The sequence below is a fragment of the Pleurodeles waltl genome, chromosome 6 (genome assembly GCF_031143425.1).
Source record: "Pleurodeles waltl isolate 20211129_DDA chromosome 6, aPleWal1.hap1.20221129, whole genome shotgun sequence".
NCBI classification, from domain to species: Eukaryota; Metazoa; Chordata; class Amphibia; order Caudata; family Salamandridae; genus Pleurodeles; species Pleurodeles waltl.
In genome coordinates this window covers 1,097,151,914-1,097,176,389 of record NC_090445.1, presented here as the reverse complement: position 1 = coordinate 1,097,176,389, position 24,476 = coordinate 1,097,151,914, and the positions used below count along the sequence as shown (strand labels likewise).

Genomic DNA, 24,476 nt, shown 5'->3' with positions numbered 1-24,476 from the left:
GTGTGATACAAAACACTGTTAAAACAATGTGTTATGTTAAAACATGTTTTTTATCAACCATTTCATTTCACTTCAACTAAAATTACTTTTGTGGTTGGAATGCTTTACATCATCAAGAGAGAAAGCTTGTGGGCCGTCCGTCCACCGCTTGATGACACCGTTTACAGCTGTACCCACGTTATGAGTTATGACCATGCTCACAATGACATCTTGCACTGCGGCTGATCGATATTCGTAAGAGTCCTAGTTTACATTTACGTTGCCTTTAATCCAGGATTAAGCCTCAATTCATGATTTGAAAACACTCACAATTTACTTAGATTTGCCATCACTGTTTCTACTGGATGATGATGCTTAGAGCACATCAAACTTGAATATTTACACTCATGGATGAGAACGTCCACTTTTATGTAAGGTTTGCCAGCTTGTGATTACATTTTTGCTTCATCTACTTTTAATATGCAAGTCAATGTCAACCCCACCTCCAGTGACCATCATCTGCACTGATTGGACTTAATTTAAGGTGTTCATAAAATTAGTTTGCCTCGCCTATGTCATTTTAAAGTAGATTTATCCCTGAACTGCATGTCTTAATAAAAACTGACAATTTCAGGACTGTTTACAACTTAAGGTAAAGGTAGTCACACGAATTGTCATTGACTGGTCGAACAGGCCGTTGTCATTGCCTACTGCAACTACTCATATCTCAATCTTTTAGGGGGTTCATTTCATGACGCTTTGGTTCTATCTCGAGTTTAGATAACGTTTCGACTCCTGTACCCCAAAGAGTCTCCTGGCTTAGAAAATTCACCATTAAGCTTCTTTTCATAGACAATAGTTCAACTGGAAAAATAAGACCAGGAACTGGAATCTCAAAAAACATGATAAAATGAGTAAAAGCAATACTGTTTATCACTTACCAATAGTTAGAAAATCTGAACGAAATTGACACGTCATCCCAAAGCCAAAATCTCTCCAAAAACCAGAATCCTTCTTGTGGACCTGCAGGCAGGAATTACATCTTTTTATCAGACAAACGTGAACTGCATACATTTCGCAAACAGTAAATAACATATTTTCCAGTTATGTTTGAAAACGATAAAAAGAACAATTACATAATAAGAAACAGTACAGACTATAATCCATTGCAGCTAATTTTAAATTATGTAGGATCTGTTCAACTAGGTATTCAAGTTAGCAGAAAAATATGGATGCCAGCCGCGGTAATGGGGTTCATGAACCCCTTTGCTGTGAGTTAATGCAAGTGACACCCAAAGTCACCTAGATGGTCCGACGCAAAGCACTATAAAATATATATATATTTTTAAAATGAGGGGAAGGTTTGAAGAAGTTCCCCTTGATACAAGTTGATGAAGTCCTGAGCATTCCACAAAAAGCTAGAAATGGGGCAGGCTAAGTTTCTGAGTTTACTTTAGTCATAGGAAAATTAACATCAGGCCATTTCAAAAATCAGTTTTTCAGCTCAAGAAAGCATGGGAACCTAACATCATACGACTACCCCATAATGCAAGACAAATACAATCTTTCAAAATTACCCTCAACACTAAAGAAATTAACTACCAACCGTCAAACAAGGATTGCACACAATCACATCACTTTGTTCTTGATTAAAGTGGTTAAAGCTTTTAAAGTGTTCGAACTTCATTAGGTAGGCATGGGTGGGAGTTTATGACTGGGCTTTAGTGGGCATCTGTGAGGGTTTACGTTTTCTTATGCTTTTTAAACTGTCCCTACACAATGATGGATGGAAGGATGCTGGTTTCTTGCTTTTAAGGCCAGTTCCACCTCCAACTGTAGTCTGAATCTTTATTGGCAGTCAGTCTTTGCAAGGAGGCATGACAATTAAGTGGTGTGCACTTGCATAGGCAGTGCACAAAGGGATTCATTTCACCTTAGAGAAATCACCAAGGATAAAGAAAATAAAAGTGATTTACTGGGAGAAGTGATCAATTTCTTACCATTTAACTATCTGCCAGAATACAAAATCAGAAGATCAACTTCAGTAGGCTGACACATTCCCTTCATGCTGTACTGGGCAGAAGCAAAATAGGAATGACAATAGTCCATTGGGTGAAGAGAGCTGCCTGAAAGCCCCTTAAAGTAAGTCTGATATATATAATATTTTAATAAAATCAAGAGGTCTTGGCTAATCTCAGACCTAATAGGCAACAGAACCAGATTTTTAAAATGCAAGGATTTCCGATATCCTAGAGATGAGTTTAAGAAACTTCTCACTGCTTTACATACAATTGGTAAACTTAACACCTTTAAGAAGAACAATGTATTTGAAAAAGCCCTTGACTTTAAGCACAAGTATCAAAAATAGTCTAAAAATGTTTGTATATATATAAAATGTCACTTACCCAGTGTACATCTGTTCATGGCATGTAGTGTTGCAGATTCACATGCTATGCATAGCTCTTCCGACATCTAGTGTTGGGCTCGGAGTATTGTAAGTTATTTTTCTTTGAAGAAGTCTTTTCGGAGTCACGGGATCGAGTGACTCCTCCTCTCGGTTACAGTGCGCATGGGCATCGACTCCATTGTTAGATTGTTTTTCCGCAAAGGGTGAAGGAAGGAGTGATAAGAGTATAAGAATACAAAGAGATGTCCATGCAAATGTAAATGTATATACATACGTACAAATGTTAAACATAAACGACTACAGGCTTCTGGGGAGGAGAAGGGTGCATGTGAATCTGCAGCAAAACATGCCACAAACAGATGTACACTGGGTAAGAGACAGTTTCCGTTTGATGGCATGTGTAGCTGCGAATACACATGCTATGCATAAACTACAAAGCAGTTAGTCCTCCCAAAAATGTGGTGGCTAGCCTGTAGGAGTTGAAGTTGTTTGAAATAGTGTCCTTAGGACAGCTTGGCCAACAGTGGCTTGTTGCTGTGAAAAATCATCAACACAGTAGCGTTTTGTAAATGTATGAGGAGTTGACCATGTGGCTGCTTTCCATATATCAAGCATTGGTATGTTTCCTAAAAATATCATTGAGGCACCTTTCTTTCTTGTAGAACGTGCTCTAGCAGTGATCAAAAGATGTCTTTTTGCGTTGATGTAGTATGTTTGTATACATCTAATAATCCATCTTACTAAACCTTGTTTTGATATAGGATTGCCTTTATGTGGTTGTTGGAAAGCAACGAAAAGTTGTTTTGTTTTTCTAAAATCTTTGGTTCTGTCTATATAGTACATAAGGGCTCTTGAGATCTAGGGTATGGAGAGCTCTTTCTGCCACAGAGTCTGGCTGTGGAAAGAAGACTGGCAATTTCACTGTTTGGTTGATGTGAAAAGGAGATACCACTTTTGGATTTGTTCCAAGTACAACTTTACGTTTGTGGGCTGGGAAAAAAGGTTCTTCAAGAGTAAAGGCTTGTATTTTACTAACTTCTTAAAGAAGTAATAGCTACAAGGAAAGCGACCTTCCATGTTAAATACTGAATTTGACAAGAGTGCATGGGTTCAAAAGGTGGTCCCATGAGTCTGGTAAGTACGATATTTAAATTCCACGATGGAACAGTTGGTGTTCTAGGTGGAATAATGCGTTTCAATCCTACCATGAAGGCTTTAATAACAGGAACTCTGAATAGAGAAGTATGTTGAAAATTCTGTAAGTATGCACATATTGCAGTGAGGTGTATCTTGATGGATGAGAAAGCCAAATGTGATTTTTGCAAATGAAGTAAATAGCATACAGTATCTTGTATGGATGCTGTAAGTGGGTCGGTGTTTTTAGATTGTCAGTAGTATAAAAATATTTTCCACTTGTTTGCATAGCATTGTCTAGTGGTAGGTTTACATGCTTGTTTAATTACTTCCATGCATTATGGTGGAAGTTTTAGGTAACCAAATTCTATGACTTCAGGAACCAAATCGCTAGATTGAGAGCATTGGGATTTGGATGCCTGATTTGACCTCTGTTCTGGGTTAACAAATCTGGTTTGTTTGGGAGTTTGGAATGGGTTACTACAGACAGATCTAGGAGTGTTGTGTACCAATGCTGGTGTGCCCATGTTGGTGCTATTAGAATCATGGTGAGTGATGTTTGAGGTAGTTTGCTGACCAGAAAGGGAAGAAGAGGGAGAGGGGGGAAAGCGTAAGCAAATATCCCTGACCAATTGATCCATAGAGCATTGCCCTTGGATAGAGGATGTGGGTGTCTGGATGTGAAGTTTAGGCATTTTGCATTTTCGCTTGTTGTGAATAGATCTATCTCTGGTGTTCCCCACTTTTGAAAGTACTTTTTTGAAGTACTTGGGAGTGTATCTCCCATTCGTGTGTTTGTTGGTGATTTCTGCTTAGGAGATCTGCCAGCTGATGGTCTATCCCTGGAAAGTATTGTGCTAATAGATTAATGTGATTGTGAATTGCCCATTTCCATATTGTTTGGGCTAGCAGGGACAGTTGAGATGAGTGTGCCCCGGCCTGTTTGTTGAGGTAATACATGGTTGTCATGTTGTCTGTTTTAATGAGAACAGTCTTCTGTTTGAGAAGAGGTTGAAATGCTTTTAGAGCAAGAAATACAGCTAATAGTTCTAGATGGTTTATGTGAAGCTGTTTCTGTTGGGCATCCTTTTGCCCTTGAATGGTCTAATTGTGGAGGTGAGCTCCCCAACCAATCAGTGATGCATCTGTTGTGATTATGGTCTGAGGCATAGTGTCTTTGAATGACCGCCCCTTCATTAGATTGCTGCGATCCCACCACTGAAGGGACTCGTGTTTGGCGGTCCATCAACACTAGATCTTGAAGTTGACCATGTGACTGAGACCATTGTCGTGAGAGGCACTGTTGTAAGGGCCTCATGTTTAGTCTTGCATGTGGAACTATGGCTATGCAAGATGCCATCATTCCTAGAAACCTCATGATTCATTTTACAGTATATTGTTGATTTGGCTGTAAGTGTGGTATGAGATTTTGGAAAGCTTCTATCCTTTGTGTATTTGGATAAGCTAGGGCTTTTTGAGTATTTAGGATAGCACCTAGGTAAGGTTGTACTTGTGCTGGTTGAAGATGTGATTTTTGGTAATTGAGAGTGAACCCTAGCGTATGCAAGATTTCTATCAAATAACAAGTGTGTTGTTGGCATTGTGTAAAATTGCTTGATTTTATTAGCCAATCGTTTAGCTATGGAAAGACGTGGATGTGTTGTCTTCTTAAGTAGGCTGCTACTACTGCTAGATGTTTTGTGAACACACTTGGAGCTGTTGTTATGCCGAATGGCAACACTTTGAACTGGTAATGTTTTCCTGCTATGACAAACCAGAGGTATTTTCTGTGAGCTGGATGGATGGGTATATGGAAATACGCATCTTTGAGGTCTAAAGCAGTCATGTAAACTTGTTTTTGTAGTAGTGGAATTACATCTTACAGTTACTATTTGAAAATGTTCTGACAGGATGTGTAGATTGAGGGGCCTGAGGTCCAAGATGGCCCTGAGGGTGCCGTCTTTTTTGGGAATGAGGAAGTATAGGGAGTATACTCCTGTTCCTTGTTGAGAAAGTGGAACCAATTCTATTGCTGGTTTTAATAGTAGAGATTGTACCTCTTGTTGCAACAGAACGCTGTGTTCTGGGGACAACTTGTGGTATCCTGGTGGAATGTTTGGAGGGGTGGGGATTAATTCTAGGCAAAAGCCATTACGGATAATTGTTAATACCCAATTGTCTGTGGTGATATTTTGCCAATGAGAGTGGAATTGCTGTAGTCTTCCCCCCACAGGAGAAGTGTGGAGTGGAAGGAAGTCACTGCTTAGGTGCTGTAGTGGTTTGCTTTGAAGTTTGGAATTTACCTCTGCTCCTGGAATATTGCCCTCTACAGGACCCTCTAAACCCCCTCTGATATTGGGGTTGTTGTCCCTACTTTGTTTGGGAGGTGGAAGCATCAGAGGACTGCGGCCTAAAACCTCTTCTAAACTGGGGTCTGCGAAAGGAGCCTCTATATGGTGTGGTGTATAAAGCCACCATTGCTTTCGCAGTAATGGAGTCTTTTCTCAGTTTCTCAATAGTGGTGTCTACTTCTGAGCCAAATAGATGTTTCTTGTCAAAAGGCATATTAAGTATTGCCTGTTGAGTTTCTGGTTTAAACCCAGAGGAGCGTAGCCATGCATGCCTTTTAACTGTGATGGCAATATTGACACTCCTTGCGGCTGTATCAGCAGCATCGAGGGCAGACCTTATCTGGTTATTGCTTATAGCTTGTCCCTCTTCCACAACCTGTTGTGCTCTCTTTTGATGCTCCTTTGGGCGGTGCTGTATAAGATCTTGCATCTCGTCCCAATGGGCCCTGTCAAATCTGGCTAGAAGTGCCTGAGAATTGGCAATTCTCCATTGGTTAGCCGCTTGTGTTGAGGCTCTTTTCCCAGCTGCATCAAATTTCCTACTTTCCTAATCAGGAGGAGGTGTGTCTCCTGATGACTGTCTGTTTGCTCTTTTCCTTGCCGCACTGACTACCACTGAGTCTTGGGGGACCTGATGAGTGATATAGTCTAGGTCCGTAGGAGCAGGCTTATATTTTTTTTTATCAATTCTAGGGGTGATGACTCTAGCTTTGACAGGCTCATTAAAAGTTTGGTCTGCATGTTTAACCATTCCAGGCAACATTGGGAGACACTGGTACCTGGAATGAGTGGAGGACAGTGTGTTAAATAGAAAGACTTCTTCCAGGGGTTCATAATGCGCAAGCACTCCATGATAAGCTGATGCCCTAGATATTACTTGAGTGTAGGCAGTGGTGTCTTCTGGAGGAGAAGGTTTAGATGGGTAGCAGTCTGGATCACTGTCCGGAATGGGATCAGGGTCATAGAAATCCCATGGGTCTACTGTATCTCCATGTGAATATAATGAATGTGTTGGAGAAGGCAATGGTGGTGGACTATTGTGAGGTGAAAAAGAAAGCTGTGGAGAGTGAGGAGGAGGAGAAGTAGGGAGAGGTGCTGGTTTCTCCTTTTGTTTCTGCACTTTTGCTGGATGGTTGAACAGAGTCTAACTCCTCTTGAAAAGCCAGCTTTCTTTTAGTCTTTAAAGGAGGTGCAGTGATGATTCATCCAGTTTCCTAATGTATATGGATTCTCGATTGTCTTTCATCCATAACCTCTAATATTGGCTCAATCTCAGTCTCTTCTTCAGAGGCTTTATGAGATTACTGCATGGGCTTTGAGATTTGCTTGAATTTTCTCAAAAGTCCCTGTTCCTCTGTGTTTGAGGATTTTTTCGCCTCCAAAGTGTGGATCTTTTTCAGTCCTAAAAAAGTAGTCAGTTGTTTCGGCTCGGAAACAGAGTGCTGAATTTTCGACTCTGAGGAATGATGCCTTTTACTGGAGTCTGAAGTGGAAGCTTTAGCTCATTTACTCGACTCCTAGGTGGACAGAGGAGTGGCCTTTTTCAGCGCGGACCCCGAAGGTCGGTCACCAACAGCCTTTTTTCAGGCCGAACCATGGCCTTCCGGCAGTGGTGTACCCAAGGCCTTCCGATATTTTTTATGTAGGGGTGTAGGGACAGACGTACTCACATGCTGGTCAACTGTGATGGGTCTACTGTCTTCCGATTCTTGTTCTGATTGAGTGTCTCAGATGGAGACTGCCGTCTGCGCCTGCTCTTCCTCCATGACGTCGAAATGTTCAGTGCATTCTGAAGCCATTTCCAGTCTTCAGGCTCTGGGATCTCTCAGGGTCTTATTTGATCAAAACTATCGACAGGCCTCGCAATCTTCCTCCCGATGTCTAGAGAAAGGCACAAATTACAAACTAGGTGTTGGTCTGTATAGGGGAACTTAGTGTGGCACTGAGGGCAGAATCCGAATGGAGTCTGTTCCATCAGGCTTTCCACACGGTAGGCCCGAACAGGCCCGAGTTGGGCGCATGTGCCCTGAAGGGCGAGATGAAGGTTCCGACAGTAATATCCGGTTCGATGCTAGGTGGGAAACGCGAATGAAACAATACTGACGAATAAGTAGGTTTTCTGAATCGTAATCTCGGAGCGAGAGGAAACACGTACGAACCAGACAGCGGAAAGAAAACAATCTAACAATGGAGTCAATGCCCATGCACACTGTAACCGAGAGGAGGAGTCACTTGATCCTGTGACTCCGAAAAGACTTCTTCGAAGAAAAACAACTTGTAACACTCTGAGCCCAACACCAGATGTTGGAAGAGCTATGCATAGCATTTGTATCTGCAGCTACACATGCCATTGAACACAAACATATATACACACACATTTACATATGTATATGTGTGTGTGTGTGTGTGTGTATGTATATATATATATAATGTTACTTACCCAGTGAACATCTGTTCATGGCATGTAGTGTTGCAGATTCACATGCTGAGCATATGTTGGGCTCGGAGTGTTACAAGTTGTTTTTCTTCGTAGAAGCTTTTTTCGAATCACAGGATTGAGTGACTCCTCCTCTCGGTGACAGTGCGCATGGGCATCGACTCCTTTGTTAGATTGTTTTCCCGCAGGAGGGTGAAGTAAGGAGTGAAGAATTATGTATAAATATATATAGAAAGTAAAGAAGATGTCCATGCAATGTATATACATTTTACATAATAAAGTACTGCAATGTCTATAAGTTTCCGGGGAGGAGGGAGGGCGCATGTGAATCTGCAGCACTACATGCCAGGAACAGATGTACGCTGGGTTAGTGACATTTTCTGTTCAATGGCACTTGTAGCTGCAGATACACATGCTGTGCACAGACTGAGAAGCAGTCTCTCTCTCAAGAAAGCGGTGGTTAGCCTATAGGTGTTGAAGTAGTTTGAAATAGTGTTTTAAGGACTGCTTAACCAACATTTGCTTGTTGTCGAGATAACACATCCACACAGTAGTGTGTAGTAAAAGTTTGTGGTGTGGACCATGTGGTTGCTTTGCATATGTTTGCCATTGGTATATTTCTAAAGAATGACATTGAAGCTCCATTCTTTCTAGTTGAAAGTGCTTTAGGGGTTACAAATAGTTGCCTTTTAGCTTTAAGATAGCAAGTTTGAATACACTTCACTATCCATTAGGCCAATCTTTGTTTGGAAATGGGATTCCCTTTATGAGGTTGTTGGACAGTCACAAACCGTTGTTGAGATTTCCTAAAGTCTTCTGTTCTGTCTATATAACACATGAGAGGTCCTTTAGGATCAAGAGTGTGGAGAGCTCTTTCAGCAGCTGAATCTGGCTGTGGAAAGAAGATTGGCAATTCTTCTGAATGATTAATGTGAAATGGTGAAACCACTTTCGGTAAAACGTTTGGATTTGTGCTAAGTACTATTTTGTGTTTGTGTACTTGGAAGAAGGGTTCTTCTAAAGTGAATGCTTGAATTTCACTTATTCTTCTTAAGGAAGTAAATGATACTAGGAAAGCAACCTTCCATGAGAGAAACTTAAGAGGGCAAGAATGCATGGGTTCAAAAGGTGGGCCCATAAGTCTTGTGAACACAATGTTAAGATTCCATGCAGGAGCTGGAGGAATTGTAGATGAAATAACTCGTAAGACCTTCCATAAAAGCTTTTATGACAGGAATCCTAAACAAAGAGGTATAGTGTCTGTTTTGGAGGTAGGCTGATATTGCTGATAAATGAATTTTAATAGAGGACTATGCAAGATTTGCTTTCTGTAAATGAAGCAAATAAAATACAATATCCTGTACTGAGGCTTTAAGTGAATCAATGTTTTTAGGTTGGCAGTAATATATAAAATGTTTCCATTTATTTGCGTAGCACTGCCTGGTTGTAGGTTTATGTGCTTGTTTTAGAATATCCATACATTCTGGTGGAAGCTGTAGATATCCAAATTCTATGACCTCAGGAGCCAAATCGCTAGGATGAGCATACTGGGATTGGTATGCCTGATCCGACCCTTGTTTTGAGTCAATAGGCTTGGTCTGTTTGGGAGCTTGTGATGTGGGGCTACCGACAGATCCACTAGTGTTGTGTACCAATGTTGAGGTGCCCAGGTGGGAGCTATGAGTATCATACTAAGGGAAGTGTGAAGGATCTTGTTCACCAGAAACGGAATTAATGGGAGAGGGGGAAAAGCGTGAGCAAATATCCCTGACCAATTGATCCATAGAGCATTGCCCTTGGATTGAGGGTGTGGGTATCTGGATGCGAAGTTATCATTTAGCGTTTTTGCTTGTTGCGAAAAGGTCTATGTTTGGTGTTCCCACATCAGAAAGTAATATTGAATACTTGTGGGTGAAACTCCCATTTGCATATTTGTTGCTGTATCTTGCTTTAGTGGTCCGCTAGCTGGTTGTGTATCTCTGGGATGTATTCTGCTTGCAGGTGAATATGATTGTGAATTGCCCATTTCTAAATTGTTTGTGCTAGATAATGACAATTGTGATGAATGTTTCCCCCCCCTGTTTTTGCAGATAATACATTGTTGTCATGTTGTCTGTCCCTATTAAGACTGTTTTGTGTATAATCTGTGGTTGGAATGCTTTGATGGCTAAGAACACGGCCAGTAATTCCAAATGGTTGATTGGTAAGTTTGCTGGATTGAGTCCCATTCTCCCTGTATTGCGAAATTGTTGAGACGGGATCCTCAACCTCTCATTGATGCATCTGTGGTAATTAGGGTCTGTGGCACAGGGTCCTGAAATGTCCGCCCTTTTAGTAAGTTGGAGTGATTCCACCATTGCAGAAATTTGTAAGTTTGGCGGTCCCACAACACTAGATCCTGTAATTGGCCCCGTGCCTAAAAACCATTGTTGCCAGAGACACTATTTCAGTGGTCTCATGTTTAGACGTGCATTGGGCAATACTCTAAGCATGATGCAATCATTCCCAAAAGCTTCATGACAAACCTTACAGTGCAAGTTCAATTGGCCTGCAATTGGGATATGAGTGTGTGAAATGCTTGGATTCTTTGTGAATTTGGGTAGGCTAGTGCTGACTGAGTGGTCAGAACTGCTCCTAGATGAGGTTGAATTTGCACTGGCTGAAGGTGAAATTTCTGATAATTGATTATGAACCCTAATTTGTGTAGGGTATCTATTGTGTGTGACGTTGACAGTTTCGAATGGTGCTGGCATTTATTAACCAGTCGTCTAGACAAGGGAAGACATGTATGTGCTGTCTTCTGATGTATGCTGCAAATACTGCTAGACATTTTGTGATTACCATTGGCGCTGTTGTTACTCAAAAGGGTAATACCTTGAATTGATAATGCTTACCTGCTATCAAAAACCTTTAATACTTGCGGTGTGCTGAATGTATAGGAACGTGGAAGTAAATGTAGTTTAGGTCTAATGCTGTCATGTAATCTTGTTTTGTAATAAGGGGATGACATCCTGTAAAGTGACCATGTGGAAATTATCTGACTGACTGGATATATTAATTTAGAGGTCTGAAATCAAGAATTGATCTGAGAGTGCCATCCTTTTTCAGTATGAGGAAATGTAGAGAATATACTCCTGTCCCTTGCTGACTGATGGGAACCATTTCTATTGCACCTCTGAGTAGAAGAGATTCTACCTCTTGTTTTAACAGGCCAATGTGTTTGAAAAAAAAGCCTGTGTGAACTGGGTGGAATGTTTGGTGGAGTGGAGATATGTTCTAGGCAATAACCATTGCAGATAATTGACAGAACCCATTGATATGTTGCTATTTGTTGCCAGTGAGGATGGAAATATTGCAGTCTTCCTCCCACAGGAGATGTATGCTGTTTGGGGATGCAGAGAAAGTCACTGTTTTGATGAGGTGGAGGCAACTCTTGTGGCAGGGGATGTACTTCTGGATCTGAAATTGTGTCCTCTATAAGAGCCCCTGAAAGATCCCCTGGGATAATATTGTTGTTCTGTTTTTGTTAGGACGCAGAAGCCTTTAAAGTTTCTGGCATAAAACCTCTTCTAACTTGAGGTTTGCGAAATGAGACCAAAAAAGGTGTTGTATAAATGGCTCCCACGGCCTTTGCAGTCTGAGTCCTTTTTTAATTTATCAATGGTTTTGTTCATCTCTGGTCCAAAGAGTTGCTGCTGCTTATTAAAAGGCATGTTAAGGACCAATTGTTGTATTTCAGTCTTAAAGCCTGAGAACCTCAACCCAAGCATGTCTCTTATAATTGTGATGCTAGTGTTTATTCCCCTAGCCCCATATCAGCTGCGTCTAGTGCTGATCGGATCATTAGCAATGGCGTGTCCCTCTTCCACTACCTGCTGTGCCATTTTCTGACCTTCCTTTGGGAGGTACTGCAGGAACTCCTGCATCTCATCCCAATGTGCCCTGGCATACCTAGCTAAAAGGGCCTGGGAGTTAGCAATGCACCACTGATTTGCAGCCTGAGTTGCTACCTATTTGCCTGCTGCATCAAATTTGCAGCTTTCTTTGTCAGGGGGAGGAGCATCCCCTGTGGACTAGCTATTTGCCTGTTTTCTGTCTGCACAGAATAAAATGGAATCTGGAGGTAACTGCTGTGAAATAAAAAGTGGATCAGTTGGTGCCGCTTTATATATATTTTGTTTGTATCTATTCTAGGTGTTAAGACCCTGGCCTTCACTGGTTCTTCAAAAATGTCATTGGCATGTTTCAGCATACCAGGTAGCGTTGGCAAACATTGGTATTGTTTGTGAGTTGAGGAAAGAGTGTTAAATAGAAAATCCTCTTCTAATGGCTCAGAGTGCATCTGTACACTATAATAGGTGGTTGCTCTGGAAATGACCTGATTATAGGCTGTGGTATCCTCAGGTGGAGACGGTCTTGTAGGATACAAATCAAGATCATTGGATGGGATTGGGTCAGAGTCATACACGTCCCATTAATCCATGTTATAAATACTATCATCCATATAGTCCCCATGTGAAGAAGCATGAGATTGTGTGGGTGAAGTTGGTGGTGGTGGAAAAAAGGAAATATAAGGCGAATGTGGTGGAGAAAGCTCAGTCTTTGGCTTTTCCTTTTGATTAAATATTTTCGCCGGTGAAGAGCCGGCATTCCAAACCCTTATGGAATGCTAATTTCCTCTTTGTAATTGGAGGAGGAGAGGAAATAATCTTACCAGTCTCTTTCTGGATTTGAATCCTCCTTTGTTTTTGGCCCATAACATCAAGAATGGGTCTCATGTCTGTCTCATCTCCCTCCTGTTCTGAAGATGAAACACGTTTTGTGCCTCCTAATGAATGCTCCAAAAGCTTGGTGGCAGCATGCTTCATACAGGCTGAGAAAGTGGTCTGAGCAGTAGGGGAAAGTGTTTTCGGCTCCCAAGATGGGCTTCGATTCCGAAGAAGAGTGTGATGTTTCAGCTCCGATGGGGTATGAAGCCTACTTGGTTCCGAAGTGGAAGCCTCCATCTTTTGACTTGACGGTGAAACAGGCGAGACAGTCTGTCTTGGCCTTTTTCGGTGCCGAACCAGAGGGCCGATCAACGATTTGTTGTTTTCAGGTTGAAGCATGGCTAGCAAGCAGTGGTATACCCAAGGCCTTCTGTGATTTTTTTTAGTTTGCTGGGAAGGGGCTGGTGTACTCCTGTACAGCGCCGCAGGGAGTACCTGGCTGTCCTCATCTAAACGTCGGTTGGAGTCAGAGTCTCTAATGGAGACTGCAGTCTGTGCCTGTCCTCACCAAAGATGTTGGGCGTTTGCTCTGTGGACTTTGGCGCCATCTTCAATTGCCTTGCTCTTTGATTTCGTAAGGTCTTCTTCGATCGAAAGGAACGACATGCCTCGCAGGTCTCTTCTTTGTGGTCTGGAGAAAGGCAGAGGTTGCACACCGAGTGCTGGTCAGTGTAGAGGAACTTGGCGTGGCACTGAGAACAGAATTGAAATGGAGTACAATCCATGAGCCTTTGACGCAGTAGGCCTGAAGAAGCCAGAGAAGGGTGCGGGTGCCTGAAAGGGCGTTTAATTGAACCCAACGCTACAATCGGATCGAGTGTAGTCCGAAACCGCATTCAAAAATTATGCTGACGTTAAGAACAAGGGAAGAGAAGTTCAGATAGTACCGAACCGAAAGTACCGGAGTGAGAGGGAACACTTTCGAACGCGACGGTGGAAAGAAAACAATCTAACAAAGGAGTTAGTGCCCATGTGCACCATCACCAAAAGGAGTCACTCGATCCCGTGACTTGCAAAAAGCTTCTTCGAAGAAAAACAACTTGTAACACTCCGAACGAAACACTAGATGGCGATATATGCACAGCATGTGTAACTGCAGCTAAACATGCCATCGGACACACAAGTTCAGAACTGCAGAAGTGTTTGAGGGGAGGATCCCATGGACATATTAAAATTGCTGCAGGGTCATACTGCCCTAAAGCAAAGCACAAGAGGCTTTGAATAAAAGCCAAGCAAAATCTGGTAGCAGAGATTGTTCCCATAAATTACTAGCAAATTTCAAGTACAGTTCCAGGCCCTATATCATTTGAATTATTGCATAGTCCCGTATAGATGACTTCTTCAAAACCTCCCCTCACCCTAGACAGTGTAAAATGGGCTACGAACTTCTACCTAACTGATGCTTTATCCTCGCTTTGTGGGCTGGTAATTACATATGGTCTTGCAAGATAGATGGCTAACTTTTAAATATACTGGAACCACAGTATCAAAAGCCCGTAGTCACAGTCCAGGCAGTCTTCGATAACAGAGCAGTTCAATGAAGCATAATGTTTACTCCATGCAGACGTCTTCCACAGAATGCATACCTAGTTCTTGATGAAGGAAGAAATGGGAGGAATTGGATGAAAGCTTCAAGAGCCGCATGCAAAAACAATTTTCTGCAAACTCTAGCAGGATACATTTGTGATTATATTCTTTCAAAAGAGGGAGAATCAGTTTGTTCCAGATCTTGTCGGTAAATCTAACTAAGGCACATACAGCTTGATTACATTTCACGCACCTGTCAGAAACCCACTGTATCCTGAAATTGGTGAGTGAAAGTGGATTCCCAAATACGTGAAGTACGCCACCTTGTTTGCGTCTTGCCCTTGATGGAAACAGCTCTGACCTTACTGATGGTTCTATCACAGACCGTGTAGTGAGTTGCGCTAAAGTTGGTTTCCAAGTCTAAATGGTCCATGAATGTGGCAAAGTATCTATTAGTGCCTTAAAGCCATTGGGTGTTTTCAATATTAAATCAGTGTCATCAGCATACATCAAAACAGGGACGGGACTAGATTCCACAATCGGCATATCCTTACAATGTGTAATTAAAAACACAGTGATGTCATTAATATACATTAATGCCTAACAGACTGAATTATCGGGAAATCTGCAATTTGTTTGACAATCAGTATTGAAATGAGCACTTCAGCACTGGACTGAACAATCTAATGGATCCTAATTGAGCATTTATTTATGCAGACCAGACCTTCTGATCTTTGGTGCATTTTTTCTGTGTGTTTGGTTTCAATTATGGAAACCAGGTCACAAGACATTTGCTAAAAAAAAACAAGTCTAACTCAAGGCAGCTGCGATGCTGTAGAGTTTTACAAACAACACAAATATACGTTTGCTAGATTTGGTTGACGGCCCAGCAGCAGAAGGCACAATCATTCATTCAGAGACCGATTATTCAAACACTGATCATAGATTGCTTTCAGATGAGAATCACCTCCAACAAGGACTATTACCACGGAGTCCATTATTTTCACTCACGTTTGTGTATCAACCAATTAAAATCAACGATAAAGGGTGAGCCGGAAGAACAGTTACAAAAAATATTCAACTTTATTTCAACAAAGCCAACCAATAAATCAATCTCTCATCTTACAAGTATTGATGAATTAATAACAATAGCGAGAAGGATCATCAGAAGCAGGTGAGGTTAATTCTTAAGAATAACCAGTCTCATTCCAAAGACCTAATGATAAAGAATGAAAAAAATGTTAGACGAGAAATATCGGAAATTCGTAGGTGGAACCAAGACGCAGCTCGGATGAAATTGCACTGTGCAATTACGTAATGGTAAATTATGTTGTTTTTTAATTGGCTGGGGCACCGGGTTCCACAGGGCAGCTTAGGATCATTTCATATCATACCATACCTAGATGTCCCAAGTACATGTTTATGCTAGCATTACCTACTCCGTGCCTAATCCTTTGAATTACTCAAATATTGATCTTCCAATTTCCCGAACGGAAATAGAAGCTTTGATAAAGAAGTCACGTTCTGGCCTGACCTGAATGGTATCCTAGTCAATGTGTTAAAAGCTGACCCTAACCTTCGGTGTGTATTACTTCACAAGCTATTTATATGGGCCTTTGAATGGGGAATTATTCAATATTCGTGGAAAGGGGCCGTAATATATCCCTTAAATAAAAAAAAGGCTTGAAGAGGGACTCAAAAAATTACTGCCTCATTGCTCTCCTGGACGCTTACGGAAAACTCTTTGTAAATTTCATATTGGGTTATCTGTATACTCTGGCTACCAACCATAATTTAATTCCACTTAATCAAACAAGCATTAGGCCTGGCTGTTTAACAGCTGATATCATGGTTCTAAAACGTTTAATAATCAAGACCTTAAGGAGGAATATTACCCTACGGGCATCTTATATCGACTATTCTTCCACATTTGATTAAGTCATCCGGAAAATCAAATTGGGTAGTAAGCCGGTCAATACTGCATTTTTGATAGCTCTGCATGAAAAAACTTGGCTTCAAATTAAAATAAGGATGAGAGCTATGTCAGCTAAGATACTAATCACATATGGCCTCCAGCAGGGCTGTAATGAGGCATCTCTGCTTTTTCATTGCATACTGCAGATTTGTCATTGTTGTTAAACTGTAGTAAATGCCTCCCCCCAAAGCTAGGAGGTTCATCAATTCACTATCTGGCCTATACGGACCGTATCTTAATTTTCTCACTGACTACAGCTGGTCTGCTACTCCAGTTATCAAATGTACAGGAATTCAAATGCGAAAATGACTTTACAATTAATCCTTGGAAGACCAAAATAATGACATTTGGCCAGGCTCGAAATTGTTAAGACTGAAAATTTACGATAACATTTTGGAACACGTCAAAAGCTTTAACTACTTACAATTGATTGTGGGAAATAATGTAACATGATCAAACCACATTTCAAGCACGTAAATTAAAGACCATGCCATTGCACAATCAGTTAAAAGATTTGCCAACTTATATGGAGGTGGAGCCATTTGTTAATCGATTAGGGCAATGGACTCTAAACTTGCATCCTCTTTGGTATATGCGTTTTTAGCCTTCCTGGAAAAGATAACAAACATCTTGAAAAACATTTGCGTAAACAAAATTAGATTTTTATTGAACCTTTGTTCATTTATTCCAAACAGCAAATTAAGACTCAAATTAGCTATTACATTGCTAACCGCAAGATATTTTCCTGCAATGTTACATTTTATGCGTGACTGCATTAAGGCTGATGAACTATGCAGATTCTGGATATATAAGAAATTAACCAATATAAATCGATGTACCACAGAATTGAGCCTTGCAGCTGTAAACAGGGTAATTACAGAGAACAATCTGCAGCCACCATCCGAACTTACAATGTAGCCTCGATCTGAGTGCGAGGGCTTAGTAAGACAAATTATGGGGAATATCAGACTAGTTGACGGGCCAACTTTAGAGAAATACAGACATGCGCATTATACATAAAAATCATATACCTGACGAAAATGGGACTATTTATCTTATAATCTGTAACCTTTATATAAAATGTAAATAATTTAGAATTCATACACTGCATTATTGGGCTTGAGGAAAAATATTTTAAGAGTCAATTTATTATTGCTAATTGCAGGGCCATTAGGGAAGCCAGTAAGTACTGTTTTTTCCTGCAAACGACTACCAATATACTGGGAACCAGACCAAGTTATTAGATCTTACTTACAGCCACCTTTTGAAAAAGTAAATAGGGAAATTATATTATGAAAGCTTTACATATTTAGCATTGTCTGAATTATTAACGAATCTCAGCTCGTGTTCTTAATTACTGTAATGGACAGTTTAATATTTCTTTACAATAAAATAATAATGGAGCAAGAGCACAGCCCTGGCAAACGCCCCTCCCTAGTGCAAGTGGGTGTGGACATTCACTCCCGGGTCATATTTCAATGAAGCTGTGACATTATTGTGTACATTATGTAAAAGGTTGATTCGTCCATGTCCATGCCTAATAAAATACCCCAGAGCTTTGGCTGGTTCTCTCAATCAGACGCAGTGCTAAGGTCCACAAACGATAACAGCTTACCCTGCTAGGCGACAGTATATTTGCCAAGTATTAAATCCAGGAGAGGGTAATATTCTATTGCATCCAGACCAGTTCTAAAATGCTGAGCCTCAGATAGGACATTGTCCTCTACCCAATTCTGAATCCTTTGTAAGATAACTCGCCAACCACCTTTAGTTGTTTAGTACTGTTGCTTTTAAACTGCAAATATCACAATTTGTGGTTGTTATATACTACAATTTCCCCGCCGGAGCATATTTTTCTCCAGACACCACATCACTTCAAATAAAAACAGTAAACTCAGATGTGAGGTAAGCAACAGGGCAACATCTACATGGGAACGGTCACTGTTCTGGAAACCAACAGACATTTTGGAGAGATGAGGCAATGGAAAGTGACAGCTCGAATTAAGATCTAGAAACCTACTGCAAGAGTAGGAGTTGCCGGGGGAAACTACCTTAATGTATCAAGACATCTGGATGGGGACTAGCAGGCACTGTGACAGGCTGGGCATAGACAGGCTTGCTTTTGGACTGCCAGGGGTGCAGCAGACAGGCACAGATGGGCTTGCTTTGGATGCTTCTGTGAAGTTTTTCATCGTTTTTGCCTCGAGCAGTGCCCTTCAGGAAACACTTCCCGGCAACGCAACATTACAACTTTTAAACGATTTTTTAAAATAGTTGGGGAATGTTTAACTTTACCCAAAATATTACAGCACTAGAGTGAGAATAGTAATACGTTTTCTGTACTATTTTGGGTGAATGTTACACTTCCACAAATATTTTAACACTGGAGTTATTTAGACCAATTTGTCTTCCCGATATCCACAAAATCCTCCGCTGACCTGTGGAAGCAATTGATGGAAAGAACCTCAAACATACCCAGTTGCACAGTCACACGAACAGCAGCTTCAAACGTCGTCCCTGGTGAACCTGCCATGGTGATTGATGCCATTGTTACTAGGCAACACAGAGCATTCTCGCCTCGCACAACGAAATGAGCAGAACAGGCATTGGCAAAGGCAGTAGGTCTCATGCGAGATCTATTCGGTTTGTAAAATTTTTTTTGCCATATTGTACAGCAGTACTGGCTGCAGTACAACATGGCTTAAAGTTTTTTTTTAAAGTAGAAAAAAGAAAGAAACCGCTACGATGCAGTCAATGTTGGCTGTACCATACAGTTTTTCTTTACTTTTAACTATGCTGCAACATGGTTACAAAGCATTGGCAAAGCTAATATATCTCACATAGGGGAGACCTATTGGCTTTTCAAATGCTTCTTGTTTCTGGCACCTCCAAATTTTGGGAGTCAAGGAAACAAACTTAGAGAGGGAGATTAAGCTACTGCACCAGGATGACAGGGAGGTTTAGTGTGACAGCCTCTGTTGGAAAGCTGGTCCTCTGGCTCCATAGAGGACAGTTTAGATTCTGGTGCCCTCAACCTTGTCACCATCTCCGTTATCTTTAAAGCCACATGTGCTACTGTACATCAGTGTCCAGACTCAACGCTTCAGACAATTATGCTGATGAGCTGCTGACCAGGGTGACTGATCCTCCTTCTCAGGAACATTGTTTGGTCCAGACCAGAATGCTTTGATAGACTTGCAAACAAGAGGTATGTTTTATAAACTCATATTTCCTTCCTGTGCACACCTTGTGATCTTCGGTAAGTTGTTTAGTTTCCCAGTGTCTCGCCTGTATGCTTACTGTGCGTCCTTGAAAATAGTTTTAAGAGTTACATCAGAAATGAGGCATTTACTTTTGCTGTTCTGGCACTTTGTGGTCTGCTATAAAAGAAGTAGGAGACACACAGTGCTCATTCTGCATAACTGTGAAACAGAGATCTTTGCATGCCAACAATGTGCGGCAATTGCAGGTTCCGGCTTTACAGAACAACAACCAGGGTCTTTTTCCACATCCACCCCAAATCAGAATATCTTTAAATAAGAATACATACCAAGCAGACAACGCATCCATCCGTGAATCACTGCAAACATGTGCTAATACCGTATAGATGCACTGAAACGCACACATTTCTACATTCTGCAAAGCCTTTGTCAACTATCTAGTGACCTCTGTTTTCCTACTGGCAGTGAGTCTGCAACTAACGTCTTGCAATGAAGGCAGAAACGAGAGCTTAAGAATAGGTGTTCTGCCCAAGATCACATTTGGTGAAAGAGAGAAACTGGGATTAATAGTGAAGTTTATTAGACCCAGGGGCAACAACTTCTCAGTTATTCCACATTGTCCCACTCTGTTTATTTTTGTAAAGGGGTATTGTTTTAGCTCGGATGTAGTCGTGAGAGAAATAACAGTGTTATGTTAACCTATTTTAATGACGATAACAGGCCACTTACTACGACCAACAGTTACGCAATAACATTGAGACCACCTCCCTCGCTAGTACTCTTAGGAGACCAATAACAGAAACATTGTTATTAACTGGGACAACATATTCTTAGATCCAGCTCTCTGACACAGCTCCCTCATGTGCAGTTCTGTGAACACGTTTTGCCATCAAATGCATTCACTGCAAGGATTGTCTGTATAACCAGTCATCTACAGAGATCTCAATCAGGTGGGACCGGTGCGACTTTTCACCCCTCCAAGGTCAATCAAGCACTCGCTCCATTTACATGATGTGGTATTTAACAGTGTGGACGTGTGTCCTCCTAATATTAGGCTAATGTGACACATAATAGGGCATTGACATCTACTACTCTCAGAGATCGGCTCGAGCCTTTTGATTCAGACAAGAGTATGAGATCATCCAATCAAACAATGAGAACCAATAGCCATCAATAATCAACATATGCAATAATGAGTCAGTAATTTATACACACCATTACCTATGTGGGGTCATGTATCACCACACCAATTTACTAAAGTTTAAACATTTACTGTCCTCAAATTGACAATGCTAAGGTCACGTAAATAATGCGCAAAACCAAATGATAGCAATATAGAAACACAGGCTGTCCAAAACATCTGAAGAATCTCAACATAATAAAGAGAAATAACCATTAAACAATCCAAGAGAATTATGCAGAATTATTTGGAAAATAGCAACAGACAATTTAGTTGTGCAATTTAATCAATTACAATCAAGTAATAAACATTTTAATTAATTTTGGATCAGACATCCTAACTACCAAACTATTTTGAAAAACATTTGTGGGCATCACAAAAAATAAAAATAAGACAATAACGTACTAGGAAAACATTTAACTCTAGCACTAACAAAAATGCAGTTGGATTTCTATAAAGGGGAAAAAACGGCAAAGGAAAAATAAATGCAGATTGGTTATACTTCTCCTAAATGAGACAGCAGTCAGCAGAGCCTGCTGAGCACAGGAACTGTTGGTCTTCAGAGATCAGCATCAGGAATATGGGAAGGGCAATAGTTCAGTAATGTTGGGCCTAATGTAACTGAACTGTTGAACTAGAGTAGAGCTGAACTGGGCAAAAACTGAACAGCATCTGAAATTAACTACATCACCTAACGCTTGCTTAATTAAAGTCCAAAAGGTTACAAGCTAAGCTTCTACTGGACAAGACTGAGGTGGGTTAGTGCACAACCAATAAACTTTCATCTGGGCTTCAGTTGTATTTCTTTTCATTACTTTTCTAAGATAGGCTCACGTTCACACTACTCTCTGGATGGCAGATTCTGTGTAACGGTTATTTAGATAAACAGCAGCACTGAACGCAACATTTAGCTACCATTTCTTTCTTTCAAAAACTAAGGTTAATTGATAAAAATTGTAACATTCATCACAAGAAAGTAGAGTACGAGCATGACAGGGAAAGTAGCTTTCCACTGTGCACTTTTAACAGGATATCTAATAAACATTTTTTGTGAAGCATTTCAGTAAAATCAGCATAACGTTTAAATACTGTGCTTTTGGAAAAATACTAAAACGTAGGCCTTTTCATTAATGCTAATACAGTAAGAATAAATAATTTCTAATAATTTCAAACCATGTTTAGTACATTATGGTGGTCATTCTGACCCTGGCGGTCTTTGACCGCCAGGGCGGAGGACCGCGGGAGCACCGCCGACAGGCCGGCGGTGCTCCAATGGGGATTCCGACCGCGGCGGTAAAGCCGCGGTCGGACCGGCACCACTGGCGGGGTCCCGCCAGTGTACCGCCGCCCCATTGAATCCTCCGCGGCGGCGCAGCTTGCTGCACCGCCGCGGGGATTCCGACCCCCCCTACCGCCATCCAGATCCCGGCGGTCGGACCGCCGGGATCCGGATGGCGGTAGGGGGGGTCGCGGGGCCCCTGGGGGCCCCTGCAGTGCCCATGCCACTGGCATGGGCATTGCAGGGGCCCCCGTAAGAGGGCCCCTAAATGTATTTCACTGTCTGCTGAGCAGACAGTGAAATACGCGACGGGTGCAACTGCACCCGTCGCACAGCTTCCACTCCGCCGGCTCGATTCCGAGCCGGCTTCATCGTGGAAGCCTCTTTCCCGCTGGGCTGGCGGGCAGTCTGAAGGCGACCGCCCGCCAGCCCAGCGGGAAAGTCAGAATTACCGCCGCGGTCTTTCGACCGCGGAACGGTAATCTGACGGCGGGACTTTGGCGGGCGGCCTCCGCCGCCCGCCAAGGTCAGAATGAGGGCCTATATCTCAATAATTTCAAATCATTAGTTTTGCAGTACATGTGGTTATAATGCATCAGAATAATTTATTATTTCACATTAAACTCGAGGTGGCTAACACAATGGCAAACACTTAAAGTTGCATGTTTATTTTTCTAATACACGTTTTTCAGTTAGGCCTTTTAATACACATTAAATATTTCAATCTAGTTATACATTTTGATTAATAATGCTTGCTCTCTAACAAGAGTGATGTTACAGCCTTGTAGATGGGAGCATACGAGGGGCACCAGTAGGCCCCATGCAGAGACGAATCTACATTTCTGTTTCCTATAACAGCACTCACTTTGAAGTCAGACAAAAATACAGAGCTCTCAGAAGACACAGCTTGACATTGGAGCTCTGTTTTGAATGCACAGCAAATGTGATGAGATAAGAACAAGATTTACAGGCCTCTTTTGAGAAATGGCGCTCTCTAAATTATACTGGTAAATAACGTTTTGGATTGGGAAGGAGAAAGTGAACCTGGAGACCCTAAGCCAGAAAACGAAAAGCAAGAAAAAGTGATTTACAAACCACAAAGACAATAGCAAGCAACGGGCAAAATGCATTCCCTGGTCAGCTTTTGGAAATTTCACAAGATGTCTTTTGCATAACAGACAGCTGTGCTGTGTGGTGTGGTAAGGCGTGACCTAAACATTACAACAGGTGAGGACAACTAAAGATGGAACTGGAGTCCAGCAAATGCAAGTGTGACTGCCAAGCACCCTTAGCATCGCTCCAACCGGTATATAATAGATAAGAAAAGGTGTGAAATGAAAACATAAATGTAAAGTAAAACAACGACTTGTCAAATAATGCATTAAAATTAACATTTAAAAGTTACACTAATGAACGAATGATCATGAGACAGGCATGTGAAATACAAGGGCAAATTAAGTGGGCTAAATTAATCAAAATAATTTTAAAAAGTCTATTTATAATTTTTCTTCTCGTTTCAACCCAAGACATTTTATTTTTTAACTCATCAGTCCAAGATACTATCAAATTTTACCAAGTGTCCCAAACACACATTAAATGTATTTCAGCTACATAAAAATATTTAATATTATTCCCCCAGACCATCTAGGTAAAGGCTGAATTAATTCAAATACCTACATCCTAGAGACATTACGAGACAGAGGCTGGGGCATATGCACAGACTCTTCACCCACATCTTGAATACGACCCAGACACTGGTGACTTCCTCTACACAATGTGGTGATGGGGGTCGTTAGGGACGAGGTTCTTGATGACCTCCTGAATCTTCACATAGCACAGTGGGATAACTAGGTCAGTTAAACGTATTTGAGGTAGGTATGACAAAGCTTTCATGGGACTGGACCTAGTCCTCAAAGAGGGATACTGTGCAGGTTTTACAGGTTTTGTAATAGTAGTGCAGATATAAGAGACATGTGGATGCCGGCAAAAACATTAAAAGATGAACAAATGAATGCAATATAGAGGGATGGATGCTGGCTGGAGAACCCCTAAATGTCACTGTGAATTCCATAATATGGCAAAAGATTGCTGTTGTGCTACTTTGTATAGCAACACTGAAAGTGACTCAGTTTTTCGGTATCAGCAGTTAAATAACAAACTAAAAAAGGGTTTTAGCTAATAAAACATTTCCCAAAGGCTGCTTCTAGAGGGGGAAGG

The 24,476-nt window shown here is 41.3% G+C and overlaps 1 protein-coding gene across 2 annotated transcripts in view; it reads right to left on the bottom strand.

The window, feature by feature from the left end:
• The window catches only part of CSGALNACT2 (chondroitin sulfate N-acetylgalactosaminyltransferase 2), a 315,984-nt gene that overhangs the window by 21,009 nt on the left and 270,499 nt on the right, over positions 1–24,476 (bottom strand). Inside the window, exon 7 of one of the 2 annotated variants that reach the window (XM_069240198.1) lies at positions 921–1,002. In XM_069240198.1, coding sequence (XP_069096299.1) covers positions 921–1,002 — 82 coding nt within the window. Of the gene's footprint in view, positions 1–916; positions 1,003–24,476 lie in introns of those variants that run through there. The other variant, XM_069240199.1, reaches the window with a different exon arrangement.